Raw genomic sequence first — 14,119 nt, forward strand, 5'->3', positions numbered from 1 at the left:
AGTATAAAAGCCTGCTTGCGAATGTTGTAATATATAATAAAGTTCCCCTTTAAGGTTAACATGTAAAAAAGAAAAAAGAAAAAAAACCTGAGTTACACTTACTACCGAAAACATGAAATCTTTATAAGAACAGATGTTTTCAGATCTCCGCTCTACTTGAGACACCTGCCATTCCCATCCCGGGACAGCGGGGATCCATGGAGCACGGAATACATGGCATGGGAAGTTGGTGGCAGCAAAAGGGTTATTGGGCTACCTGCTTGCCCAATATAATTGTGTGCTAGACAAGAGTTAGTTTAAGGGCCTTTGTCAACAGGTTTTGGGCTTGTGTCCATGGGCAAATGCAGATTGCTTTCAGGTTGCATTTCAGATTGGTTTATGGTGCTTCTTAGACCATTCAGAGATTGATAGGTGCACCTGACCTTTATTTAGGTGCACCTGACCTCCCAAGCTGCTTTTGCATCCCCACTGACTTGCATGGAGGGAAAACCAGTTCTGGCCCAAACAAAAGCATGTCTGTCGACAGTGTGAGCAGAAATGCCAAAAATAGAAAGGTGGGCAGTACAAGAGCCAGGAACACTAAGTGAGATGTCAGAGTCCCGAAAAGATGAAAATAAAGTCCAGAATTATATTTTATTCATGATCACCAAGGAAAATCTAACACTTTTGGGGTGTTATAAATCCCCCTTCAATGTCTGTCAATGTCTAATCTCAAAATAAATATAATAATATTCACAATAATATTAATTGGATAATATGGATAATTATATATCATTATAAAGTACTTTGATAAAAGCATAAAAACCAGAAAAGGGAGGGGTTGAAAATAGCCAATAAACTTTACATTAGTAAAAAATAAAAACAAAGAAAAAACATAAATTAACCTAATAAATATTTAAACAAAAACATTTAGTCTAGTAATGAAATATTTCTAATATCATCTATGTATTTCATGGTAAGAATCACATAAATTAGTAGTGGTGCACCAGGTCATATAGTCACAAGTAAAGAGAAAGACACCGGCACTCCAAATTCATAAGCAAACGTCTATTTATTGACGTGCAGCATAATAAATAGCAATGAACGTTTCAGGGTCACAGTGGATCCCCTTCCTCAGGCAAAAGTATGTTACAACTAGCGTAGGTCTATGTGCTTTTCTAGGCAATGCAGGCAGATCATTGCTAGTAGCAAAGGCTGACAGGGTGTTGTACATAGCTTCCTAAAAACATCACATCACCTTTTCTCACAAGCCCTCATCCCTGATGCAAGCAATGGACTGGCTTCTTAGGAGGAGTAATGCAAATATCAAAATGCCTTGATAGGTGAATGGCAATCTAGAAGAGTTACTAGGCAGACTGTCTTTACATGTGGACTACCTAAGTAATGCCCACATGTGATGCTAAGCCTCCATAATTAAAAGAACTGAAATAAAAGGGGCAGGCTAAGCACAGTTAGGCTGTGGAAAAAAGAGCTAGATGATACTGGACATTGTCCATCCAGGAAATGAGGCAGGCTATATCGGACTTGCTGCAGCTTTTAATACAAACTGTGTGAAACTCAGAATGTGCAGTGAAATAAGAGTAAGCAATTTCAGTGATTGAGTCTCAACAACTGTGCAAGACTGAAGGCAAGGTTGGAGTTGAGCTTTAAATGCAATCTCATGGGGTCTTACCTTTGCTAGTATTGCATCCTCGACAACAATAACTTATCTGGATGTGACCATAATGAAGAATCTGAATAAGACAATAACCTCAAAGAACTTCACCAAAGAAACAGCAACAGCTCTAGTTGTCATCATCATCCCTGAATGACACTTTGGTTAGTTTAAAAGACTAAGGAGAAATTGTAATTCAGATAAAGATTTCTAGATCAAGAAGCTATGTAGAAAGCGAGGTTCATTGCCAAGAAATATCCAAGAATTCTAATAAAAGGAGCATTCAATAAGGCTAGACAAACTTTATCACACGATACAGAACTTAAAGTCCATCTCCATCTCTGTAAGTGATCAGCATTTATTGTGGTAATGTAGAGATGCCGTGATGATGTATTCATGTGCACATTTTCATGACTCACATTGCAGGCTTTCTTCAATTTTTATGGACTTTTTATTAGGCCTGCATCCTACAAATTAAACATTTGGGGTTGAATTGTAAAGCAGGCTGTAAAAAGCAACCCCCCTCCCGGTTATTCATTGTTACAAGATCCCTTAAAACCTGCTCTACCTTTCCAGGTTACAATATACTGTCTGGGGGGGTTGCCAATATAAATTCTAATGAATGGGGGGAGCGAGCTCAGAGTAAGCTCAGAGAGAGCTCAGTTGTCATTTAAACAGACTGCTTGTAGAGCACAGAGGCGGCTACTTCCATGAAGCTATGAAGAGGACAGCTAACAAAAAAAGTAAATTTCTGTGTTCATATACAGCAACTGCATATGCCCGTTTCATGTACATTGCTGGCATTTATTTATTTTTTAAATACCTCCGCAAAGGTGGAAATGGGCTTTAACATAAGCAAATTAGAAAAAACATTGGCATATACGTACAGCTGATCACTTTTAAAAGATTTCTAAAGTTACAGCATATTGTGATGCAAACCACTGCAGCCGTGTTACTGCATGGAGTACTTTTTTCAGCACACAGAATCACAATGCTGTGCTGTGAATTGACAATGTGACAGAGAAAAACTAACCCTTAAGTGGTAAGTGCTGATTGTTTTTCTGGGGGGCTCAAATAAGGCTGTGGTCAGCGGTCCTTAACCTTGTCAGAGCCCAGGGGAGAACCTGCCGAGACCATTCTAGCAGCCTGGGAGACTGGAGACAGCAGGAGCAGGGATCAAGTAAGTAAAAGAGTTTGAACAGTGTCCCCTAGACATAAAAGAACACATAAAGCAGAACTCTGGTGAAAAACACAAAGCTTAACCCTTGCATTGTGGCTATCCCCGCACTGTAAAGATGAAGTGCTCGTTTTTGCCTAATAATAACAAAGATATACTCAAAAAATCCTCGGATCAGGCCGGCTGTGGCAGCGATACCTCCAGCCTACACCGCAGCAATGGTATGTCCCACTGCATCCTCGCGCCTTATACACTGTGAAGAGAACGTGATGACTCGGGGACCGTAGATTGCTGCAGCCGAGGGGGGTCTAAGAGCCAGCTGGTTTCAAGGATCAGGTGAGTTCTTGTTTTTATTTTTAACCCTAAACAAAAACAAGCACTTATCCCTTGCAGTACATTGCAAGGGTTCTCCTTTCACCCTTACAGTCCGGGGATAGAGCCACTGCAAGGGTACTTTTTATTGTTTGCCCGGAGATGGGCTTGAAAGAACACAGGGCTTCAAGGCATTTTGACATTTTTCATTGTAGAGACTAAGTGCTGGTTCACACCTGACCGTTTTGTAGTGCGTCCTACGCTCGATGAACGCACTACAAAACGGACCAAAATGTAAAAATCATTCAAGTGAATGGTATAGTTCCCACCTGTCCGTATTTCCGTCCGTCCCGAACGCACTACAAAACGGGCCACGCTTGAAAAGGTCCCGAAGCGTTTTTGCTGCGTATTGGTCCGTTTTGTAGCGCGTTAGTGCCCATAGACTTCGACGGGAACGGACGAAATCACTGAAATCGCGCATAGAACGCGCGTTCCACACATGTCCACAGAAGACCACTCCCCCACAGAGCTGTTGTTGAAGAAGAAGATGGAGGATTGTGCCATGCTTGATTCTGAGGCCTTCATAAGACAGGTGGAGGGAAGGCCATGTATACTGGCTACAAGCAAACCTAATCAAATTTCAAATGCAACTCATTACAACAGATACAAGAACAAACAAAAGTGATCTGCGCCAGTAATGACACAAAATATGTAAATAGTGCTACTAAGCACTACAATTATAACTGATATAATATTTAACAATCATGTGCCAAGCCGAGAACAAACTAAGTGAGTATCAGTGAAAGTGCAACGAGAATCATATGTAAAACTCTAATAAATGACAATCAAAATAAACAGCAAAAATGCACGCAAAAAGTCCAAGACAAATCACACCGTGAAGACCAATGTGTAAAGATCAAGGAACATGAAGACAGACATGGAGGGCAGTCCACACAAGAGGACAAAAAAAACAAGATACAAGAAGTTGTGTCAAAGAGAAACCTTCTAGATCCATTGTTTGAACCCTCTTCATCCAGACGTGCTAACAATAGAAATCTTCTAAAAAGATATAGATTTATTTATTTCCACACCCACCTATTATATCAGTTCAAGTATTCCATTTACTAATTCATCTGATGTCACTGGGTTAAAATGCCATATCCTATCACTTATTTCTGGTTTTTATTCTCATTATATAGTCCATTAACCCCTCCTTTTTTCTCATCATACAGTCCATTAATTCCTCCTTCACATGATATGCATTAATAAGCAGTTACACAACACATTCAACATCTTACATTCAGCTGCACTCTCACAGTATTCACCTCTGGAAATACGCATGATGTACCCCTCACCACTCAATAGTATCCACTCGCATGTTCTGTTTATTTTCTCTTTTGTTCTTTTCAATTATGTTCCTTTGCTTCTCTCACTTATTCCATTATTTAAATTGCTTTTACTCAGGTTAAGGTTTCTTGGCTTCATAAGGGTTTACATTTCTACTTGTTTCTCCTTGTTTTGATGTGAGGAAGAGCTGTGAGTGGTGAGGGGTTTGCATTGTATGTTAATGAGAGAAACACAATCCACACATTTAAGTCTTTCTATAATAGATCACTGTAAAGTTGATCAGAAAAACTTGGATTCAAAACCATGTTGCCTGCTGCAACAAAAACATCTAAAATGGTAAGAAATGTTTTTGATGTCATCACTACTTTGACAAGGTAATATTTGAGTATGCAGAGACAGTTGGTGCACACAGTGGATTTATATCCTTTGTGGCTATTGAGAAACATATTTAAATGAAAGTTTCTGTGCTCGGAGATCAGCTTTAAGATTATCACTGAACTATAATTTGTATTTTTGATATCAGATTGCTACATTCTTTTCTACACATTATGATTTATTGCAACACTGTTTTCATCTAGATTTCCAGCGCTTCCTGAGTTAACGCGTTTGATCCTTTTCAGGTCAGCTCTGACTATGAAGCAATGCTTAATTGTTGTGTATATACAACAGAGACGTGCAGTCAGGGGAGGCAGAGCCTCACCTAGTATTATGAAGAAAAAAGGTGTCAGCTTCAAGTTTGAAGCCGACATCTTTTTCTCCATTCAGATCGGCTTCTAGCAGGTTACAGAGCAGGGAAATCCTCACGGCTGTGTAACCTGTCATGGACGGAGTGCTGCCTGTTAATTACAGGCAGCGCTGCATCCGGCTTTTGACAGGTAGTTAGGTTACACAGCAGTTACACTGCTTGTGTAACCTAACTTGGTGAGGCAAGAGCTGTCACAGCCTCTACTCTGTGTTAGAGGCGTGAGCTCTGTGGATGGCTTGGGCCAATGGCAAAGCGCCATTGGTCCAAACTGTCCAATAAAAAAAAAAAACGGTGAGGACATCAATGCCTCACCAGAGAGGGACAGGGAGGCTCCTCCGTCTCCCCCCTTCCTCCTCCCCACACAGCTTGGTTACGAAGATGGGGCGGGCTTCGGTGGGATGGGGCGGAGCTTCCGCAGGCTAGGGGATGCCTCACCCAGCACGTCACTGATATACAATAATAATTTTATTTTAACTTTAAATCTGTGATTATTATAGTTTATGTATCCTCAATCTCTATAATTTGTAAAACTTAGCCACACATGACTTAATACACTATGACTCTAGATTGCCAGCACAGTAGCTTAGTGTTTAGCACTTCTGTAAGGGTTCCCTGTTTGCATCCTGGTCCGGACACTATCTGCATGGAGTTTGCATGTTCTACCCAGTGCTTGAGTGGGTTTCCTCCCACACTCTAAAGACATGCTAGTTTTGGTTCTCATCTAAATTGGCCCTGTATGTGAGTGTACAATATGGACGTTGGATTGTAAGCTCCTTGAGGGCAGAGACTGATGTGAATGTGCACAATGTAAAGTGCTGCATAAACTGTCTGCACTTTTATACCTGTAATAAATACATCAAATTCCATTATTATATCATGCTCTTTGATTATATAAGGCCTTATGCACCACCACTAATTTCTGTGATCCTTACATGAAATACATGCACAATAATAGCTATATTTTAATAGAAAGATCTAAAAGAGCTTTCTTTTAATAGGCTAATGTAATTTTTTTTATTTACTAGCTATTTTTTTCTCTCCTCTTTAAAAAGCAAAGGCAAAAACCAAAATGATAGAACTGACCATTAGGATCATTACAGGTAATTCAGCCAATTTACAAATGCAATCCCACTGCTGTATAAGAAAGCTGGTTCTGCTATGGAGATTATTATTGTAATCCAGATTAGCTGCATGGCGTGTGTTAAACATCCATTTACAGGCCTTTCCAAAGAGCACAAGTAGGTACGTTACTGACAGGAGACAAGAAGATATTGGACAGCTCTAACAAAAGAAGTGTGAACAACTGACCTCTCAGGTTAAACGGGTTTTAGATTGTCAGTGTTCCTGAAGGAAGGACAATACATTGTCCAGTAAGCAATCAGGTCTTCCACTAAATTCTTCAGATGATTGGCAGATAAAGAATTGTTACTGTTGGCAATAAAGACAAACCTCAAATGACAAGGCTCTTCATATTGTGCATTGAAAAAATTAACCATATTTAGTGCCCACTGGAGAATACAATGTCATCCAATGCTGAGAATTGAACATACTTTAATTGTGTTTTCTACGTCGTCTCTGTGGTAGCCAACTGTATTCTTCAAAATTGTTTAGAAGGCAGATGAAGCACAGCTTGTGTTAGCCGGCAGCCTTGGGACATTTCTCGCTCTCTGCTATATTTTCTTTTCATGCCAAAGTATTTACCTGTTCATCCTTTTTGCTTTTCATATTTCTCTTAATATTATACTTACTAATGTATATTACTATTATACTATTCTTTAACTTTATCGAAAGTCATGAAAGTCAACAAGATTCCAGCATTCTTTTCATAAGCTTTTTTGAACATGAACCCAAGTACTCTAACAAGCCATGAAATCTTATTTATGGCTAAGTGTTATTGCATATTACTGTTAGTGGCGATATATTAATTTAAAAAAATCCCTAGTCAGTGACAACCAGGTAATGAAATGCATACTTAGCTATCATGCGTACCTTTGCAATATTATAAACTGCATTAAATGAGAAAAAAAAAATGTAAAACCTTTACACTACCTTCTCAATCTGAATTTAACACACACAAAAAAAATTACATACACACACACATATATATATGAAACATTTGTTCTTAGTTTCCTTCTGACAGATAAAGTGCATAGCATAATAATAATAATAATAATATGCCATCTTCCGTCTTTTACTCAGCCAGCAGATGGAGCTGCAGTCTTCTTTTCACATAATCAGCTCTTTGAGCTTTCAGCTGTGTTGAAAGCCTCCATTTGTTTGAGTCCTGGTGCCCAACCTGTGGCCAGAAGGCTGGCCCAACAGCAGTAGGATTTTGTTCGAAAATGTTTGTTTTTGGAACTTTCGTTTAATTTTCTAATGGTTAGTGAGGTCTAACTGATGTTTTTTTTTTCGATTGCAGTAATGAAGATAACTGAAGGATGGACATTTTATCTTGTCTGATATTTGAACAAATGAAAATCTAACCGTGAATGTGATATATTTTTCTTTGGAAAAATCATACATATGTGCATGTGCTAGGAACAAAAAAATCCTGTTTAATCCTGGGATTTAATTCAAGTAGTGGATATGGATGGGCCTTTTAACAAAATGACTTGACTCAATGATCGCAAGGTGGAATGCTCCGACAAACTTTTTCGAACGATCGTTCAAACTAAATTCTAACATTGTATGTCCAGCCTTAGTGTGCAGCCATTGGGCACCAGCAGAGAGTGTTTTGCATGGGTGGATTATTAGGGACAGTGATGGAAATTGTTACTTAAACTGGTTTCTACTAGCTAAATTATTTGTTTTATTACTTTCTCACTTTAATACTTTTACTGTGTGTTGTCGATTTGTTTTTGTAAAGGATCTTGCTGTGATAAATATCAAACGTGGTTCCAGGATTTCTAATGAGGGCGGCAGGGAGTGCCGCCTTGTAATCACACTGCAATACGTCACGAGTATGACAGTCTCCTGGAGCATGTCCCCAGTTTCCAACCACACCTGTAACAGGGTCCATGGTCTCCGATAGTCTTCTGAAGCATGCCCCTAGTCTCCCAACTATACCTTAGACTCTGATCTTCTCTCTGATTGTCTACGGTATTATGTCTAGTTGCACACCAACTCCTGTAGCATTACATACCCTGCACATTATGTGCAGCCCTTTACTGATAAGAGGGGCTGGAACTGAGACCCCAAATGTCATGTAAGATGACCACCACTTATTCAGAGGGTTCCCAAGTCATCAGAGTAGTGATTCTTCCTCTTTCCTAATCAGAGGGGACAGAACAAGCTTTTAATCAAAGGGAGGTTTGTTTGCACTATTGTATTTTAGCTAACCCACAGTTCTTTAAAAACATATAACATAAAATTGTGTGAACACACACAATAGAGAGATAAAAATAGGCCCACAACCATTATATTTTTATTGTAAAGTGCACTATAATCCTGGATTTTCAGACCAGACTTTCTAAGCAAAAACATGATTGTGAACTAGAAGTTAGAACAAATGGTCAAAAGGGTAATCATATATTATCAGCATTGGGTTGGAGTGATACTTGGAGGTGCCAAACTGTCTATAATTAACTTCTAGGGTTCTAGCGTTTTGCAAGTCTTGGCAGCAACAAATCTGTCTGTATTTATTTTCTCTTTTCTTACTGAAGAATTACAGAGCGCTTCATGCCACCTCAAATTATTTCCCAGTCTGCTCACTGCTGCAGTGACAAATGTCTGTTGCGTACACTGAGCTATTTCCAACTCACTATAAAAGTGCCTGCAGGCTGCTGTAGAAAGGCAATCACAACTGATTAAATTCTCCAGGATAGGGGAAGGGAGAAAGGCCAGAAAGGGAAGAGGAAAATGAAGTTGGGCTTACCTTCCTTTAGAGCTTTATCCATGCTGTGACATATAACCACTCTTCTAAGCGGGGCTGGTTCATGCACATTCACAGGCTGCATACTCTAAAACATAAAAATGGCACAATCATGATAAAGGTTACAGCAAACATTCTGATTAATACTGAAGAGGACCTGCAGCCTAAAAACACAAAGTTACATCACTAGCCAGGGCCGGATTTACCATTAGGCAGAGTAGGCACGTGCCTACATGTGCCCTCCATAGAGGGGCACAATGCATGTACCTACTCTGCTTTAAAAAAAATGCACCCTCCTGCTCCAAGACCAGCGGTGCCTACAGGAACTGCCGGCTTCCGCAAACGCAGGGGAAGGACCCCGGCACTGTGGAAGGCTGCCCTGTAAACAGCTCGTCTGATTTGGACAGGCATTTAGGGCAACCTTAAGGAATACCAGGCTCCTTGCAAATGTAAAAGCTGGCGGGTCCCGCAGCAGGTAAAAGGCACCGACTCAGGCCAAACAGATTTCCATTCATGCCTACAGACACCCAAAATGGAAATCCGGCCCTGATCGCAACTGGTAGGTTTTGTCAATGTGTAGACTGCTAATTTACTGCCTTTGTGATTTCAAATATATCAAAGTGTTAAGACTAAAGGTCCTGTTACATGTAAAACTTTGTAGCAAAGATCCATAGTGCCCACAAATCTCTGGTATTTTTTGCGGAGATGATTGGATACAATGGGGGTGATTTACTAACCTAAACACACGCACGCACTAGGTGCGTGTGATTTTTACACAGCAAAACGTATTTATCAACCAAAAAGTCTCTAAAAGCATATTTCCACTAATGCCATATATGGAAAAATCATGCACATGATGCATATATAATGCTGCTTCACAGTTTAGACAAAAATGGTTAGCTCATGCATTTACATTCCTGCATTCATCAACGCAAGCAACACAACATAGAGCTAATTTACACAAGATCATCTTGCAATTCATGCTTGGCTTTGCACAACACACCTGCTGGGTGTGTACACACTACAAAGGTGTTTAGATTCCACCCATAGATCATGCTGGGAGGGAACACACTACAGAGGTGTATACATGTTCGTGGTGTGTTTATAAGGTTAGTAAATCAACCCCAATCAGTCTCTATGTAGCTACAAATCTATGCTATGCCATGATCAATAGCTGCTGCACTGCACCGATGCAGTTATTAAACCTGGCCATTGTGTGCGCCCAAACCCTGCAAAACGTTAATGCTGTAAGTTTTGCTGTAATTTCCCTAAATGGGTTTCATTATATTTTCTCTGAACAAAGAAATAAAATAAGAGATTTTGTAGATGCATTATAGTCACTTGTGTGACAAGGTCCTAAGTGTTAAAAATGTGCTAATTTATTTTTTGTAGCTACCAACAAAATTCAAACCAACTGTTTCAAAATGTTTGAAATCTGTTTCAATATAGGAAGGCCTTTCTCTTTGAGATTGATCTCAAACCAATATAGAAACTTTTTTCTAACATTCCACTTGAGCAATACTCATACCGTTACAATATACTTTAACCATGAGATGGAAAATGTGGAACTGAAAACACACTAAGCTAGTTTGCTGATAAGTCTGGGCTGTCTAATGTAGAAAATTAGACTTTTTTTCTCTGTCAACCTGAAAGTTAAAAAGTGGGTGGGGGGGGGGGATTCTTGTATCATATACAAAATTAGTCCAGATGTAGTTGACATGAAAAATAGCTGATGATTCTAACCATAGGACGTTAAGCTAATCATTTTCCATAATTTTATAGATTTGAAATTTATAGAACATACTAAACTGCACTATTTAAAGTACAAAGAACCAGACTCAGATGGACATTGGACATAAGCTCTTTCAGACTCTCATACAGTAAACTCCCAGTTATCAGACACCCACGGGGATCGCTAGGTATCAAATAACTGTATTTCGGGTTGCTTGAGAGTTAATAGTAACACTCAAGCAATCCCCCCACAGCTACATTCACCTGCCGGCTAGCTTCCGCATCCAACAGGTGAATGTTATTGCTATTGGATATTTTAAAATGAAATAGCCAATAGCAGACTGGCTATTGAAACCCCGCCCACTAAGCAGAGGAGCGGACATGAAAGAAAAAGTTCTCTCTCAGGTCCGCTCCTCTGCTCAGTGTGCGGGGTGCAAAAGCCAGCCTACTGTTGGTTATTCCAATATAAAATAGGCAGTAGCAGTGGAAACCCGCCCACTGAGCATTGAGTATTGCTCCCCATTGTTTACATTCTGCTGCCAATCGTGGAATCAAGTCACCAGCAAGATGTAAACAAATAAAATTTAGTTGCCAAGGACATTTTTTAGTGTGCATCAAGCCACCGGCAAAAAAATAAATAAAAATCAAGGACATATATCCTCAAATTTTTTGGCCAGTTGCTTGAATGCCAGATAATGTGGAGTTTACTGTACATGCTAGAATACATAGAGAGAGGCACTGTCACAGACTTACCCGGCGTGTCCCCGCGCTCCAGCGAAGGGTCGTCTCGTGCGTGACGTCACGACGGCTCCTCCCACGGGGCGCGGCTACCAGGGTAAAGGGTCAGCTGGTTCGTCGCTCGGCGTTCTCTCGTTGTGGAGAGTCGAGTGACGAACAGAGAACCCACAGGCTGCCCTTGGATAGTGAACGCAGATCACTGCCCAGAACCACTAACTGGCGAATCGAGACTGCTACCCCGCTGTGAGCCCAGAACTATTCAGAGCACACAACCGCAAGTATTCTGGAAGTCATTGCAAATCTTGCTGAACCTGCTACATGTGTTAGTGCTTGCTTGCATACTGCTTATGTGTTGCTATCTCACACCCACACCCACTAAGCCTTCCCAGCAGATCCGGATTGCATCTCCTTCAGTTAGCTATACCTGCTAAGAGACGTAGGACTGACACATTCTCTAAAAACTGCCATATTAACCCATGAAGGGTTGTGATAGTGCTAAAGTCACTGGTCTGCTGATAAGTCTGTTATTGGAGAGTATTTGAGGTATCCACATATTGCTTACATGCTTGCTACATGCTGATAAAACTGCATAGTGGTGCAACTAATTGTCTGTTGCTGAATAACCTGGCATTTACCTCCCCATTGACTCTGACTACATATCCGATATATGCATCTGCTTTGATTACTAGAGATTAACCATTAGCTACGTACATGTACAGCTTGCCGCATATGAGTGTGGGGTAAGGGGTACTACCCTTATATCATCTTAGCCTAATCCTCACTCCAGTATAACAGGAAGTATATGATGAGTGCGGTCTCCCTCTAGCAGTTACTGTAATTGGGAGTCGCTCACTGACCTTCCTTATCCAACAAAACCCCCATCGGTTCCGCAGCTGTGATCCAGTTAGACACTTATCACTGGTCCAGCCTTGACAGGCACCAAATAAACAACCAGTGGAGTGGTCCAGAGTATGTCAAGTACAGTACAACAGAGCATACAGTTACATGGTTATGTTGAAAAAAATATATACATTTCACAAATTCAACCAAGAGAGAAAACAAAACAAAAAAGAGAAAAGGAAACAAAAAAATATATAGAAGATGGCAAAAAAATCCCTTATGAAGCATGGTCCAATTTGCTCCAACATAATAAAAAAAATTCTTCCTGGTCTCCTATGAGATATTCCCTGAATCAACCATCTCTGGTGTTATTACTCACTAGTGTTAATATCTACTTAGACGATTGGATACAATCAGTCTCCATGTAGCTACAAATCTCTGCTATGCCATGGTCAATAACTGCTGGACTGCACAGGGGTGGACAAATTCATATGGAATTCTGGAGTCAGTATGCCCAATCCAGGAGTCAGCAAGATTTTTTTTTGAGGAACCAGCTCCATTTACAACAACCAGAGAAAACCAAAAAATTAGGCACCAGGTGTAATTTGTAAGGGGAACTGGTTACCTGGCTCCTGGGATTCTGAGTTATATACTGTGCATTTAGGAATGCATCCAGCTTCAATATACAGAAATTAATCCTTTTCCTCCAGACCCAAAAAGGGAATTGAGGGGGGAGGGTACACTACATCTGCTTTAATGATCATGCTAATGTACCATCTAATGTAGATATATTAATATTTAGCAGGGCTTCCCCGACACCTCAGAATTATTTCAAGGTTTTCCTCCAGGCTTAAAAGGTTAAGAAAGGCCCGTAAACACCATTCCAGTTTGCATATGTAGAGTTTGTACCAAAAAAAACCTTCAGAAATCAGACAATAACCGATTACACTGAAACACAACCTGGTGACCACTTGCCACACACAAAAAGAATACTACATAGGCAGCCGGCTTTTCCCCCCAAATATTGCTAATAACGCTAATGCAGCTTCAACTGGTCGTATTTAAAGAAAAAAATGGTGATGGTAATATGTTTTCCATCTTTTTGTTTCTGTGTAAAGGACTAAATGTAACTACATATGTCAGTAGCATCTACCCATGCAAAGAACAGCCTCTACAAGATAATTGTTACACACAGTTACATTGATTTTCTTTCTAAAGCTGGCTATACACTGGTAGAATTTCAAACGTTCATTCTTTAGAGGAAAAATGTTCAACCCTGCTCCTTGGAGTTTTTCACTATTATTGCAAACTATTAATTTAACCCCATGATCTATTAGATAATTGAACGAACATTCCGTGGACACTTTTTTTTTGCTTTTTAATTCCACTGGTGTACAGACCGCTTAAGAGAGACGCCACTACCATGTATGTATTTCGAGGTAACCACCAATTGTTAAACTCTATGTAAACATGTGAGAGTGGAAGAGATAAGACGTTGCGTGCACACCTGCCTCCTCCACCCATCTTCTGAATGTCAAGTGAGACAACTCCCTTTGCACTAAATGCGTGAGATTTTTGGTGGAGCTACCTTCCACTTCCTGGATTTCTTCCTCAACAAAACTATAACACAAAAAATGTAAAAAAAAAAAGGGAGGAATTAAAGGCCACATTGGTGTTCTGCTTAGGAGGCTTCGTAATGGGAGA

General features: G+C 40.1%; 1 protein-coding gene across 1 annotated transcript in view; it reads right to left on the reverse strand.

Moving 5' to 3' along the window:
- Positions 1–14,119, reverse strand: part of SNX25 (sorting nexin 25) — a 134,822-nt gene that overhangs the window by 95,297 nt on the left and 25,406 nt on the right. The window contains exon 2 of the mRNA XM_018561297.1: positions 9,110–9,194. Within this exon, the coding sequence (XP_018416799.1) occupies positions 9,110–9,194 (85 nt within the window). The remainder of the gene's footprint in view (positions 1–9,109; positions 9,195–14,119) is intronic.

This window comes from Nanorana parkeri, unplaced genomic scaffold (assembly GCF_000935625.1).
Source record: "Nanorana parkeri isolate BGI_ZX_2015 unplaced genomic scaffold, ASM93562v1 scaffold513, whole genome shotgun sequence".
NCBI classification, from domain to species: Eukaryota; Metazoa; Chordata; class Amphibia; order Anura; family Dicroglossidae; genus Nanorana; species Nanorana parkeri.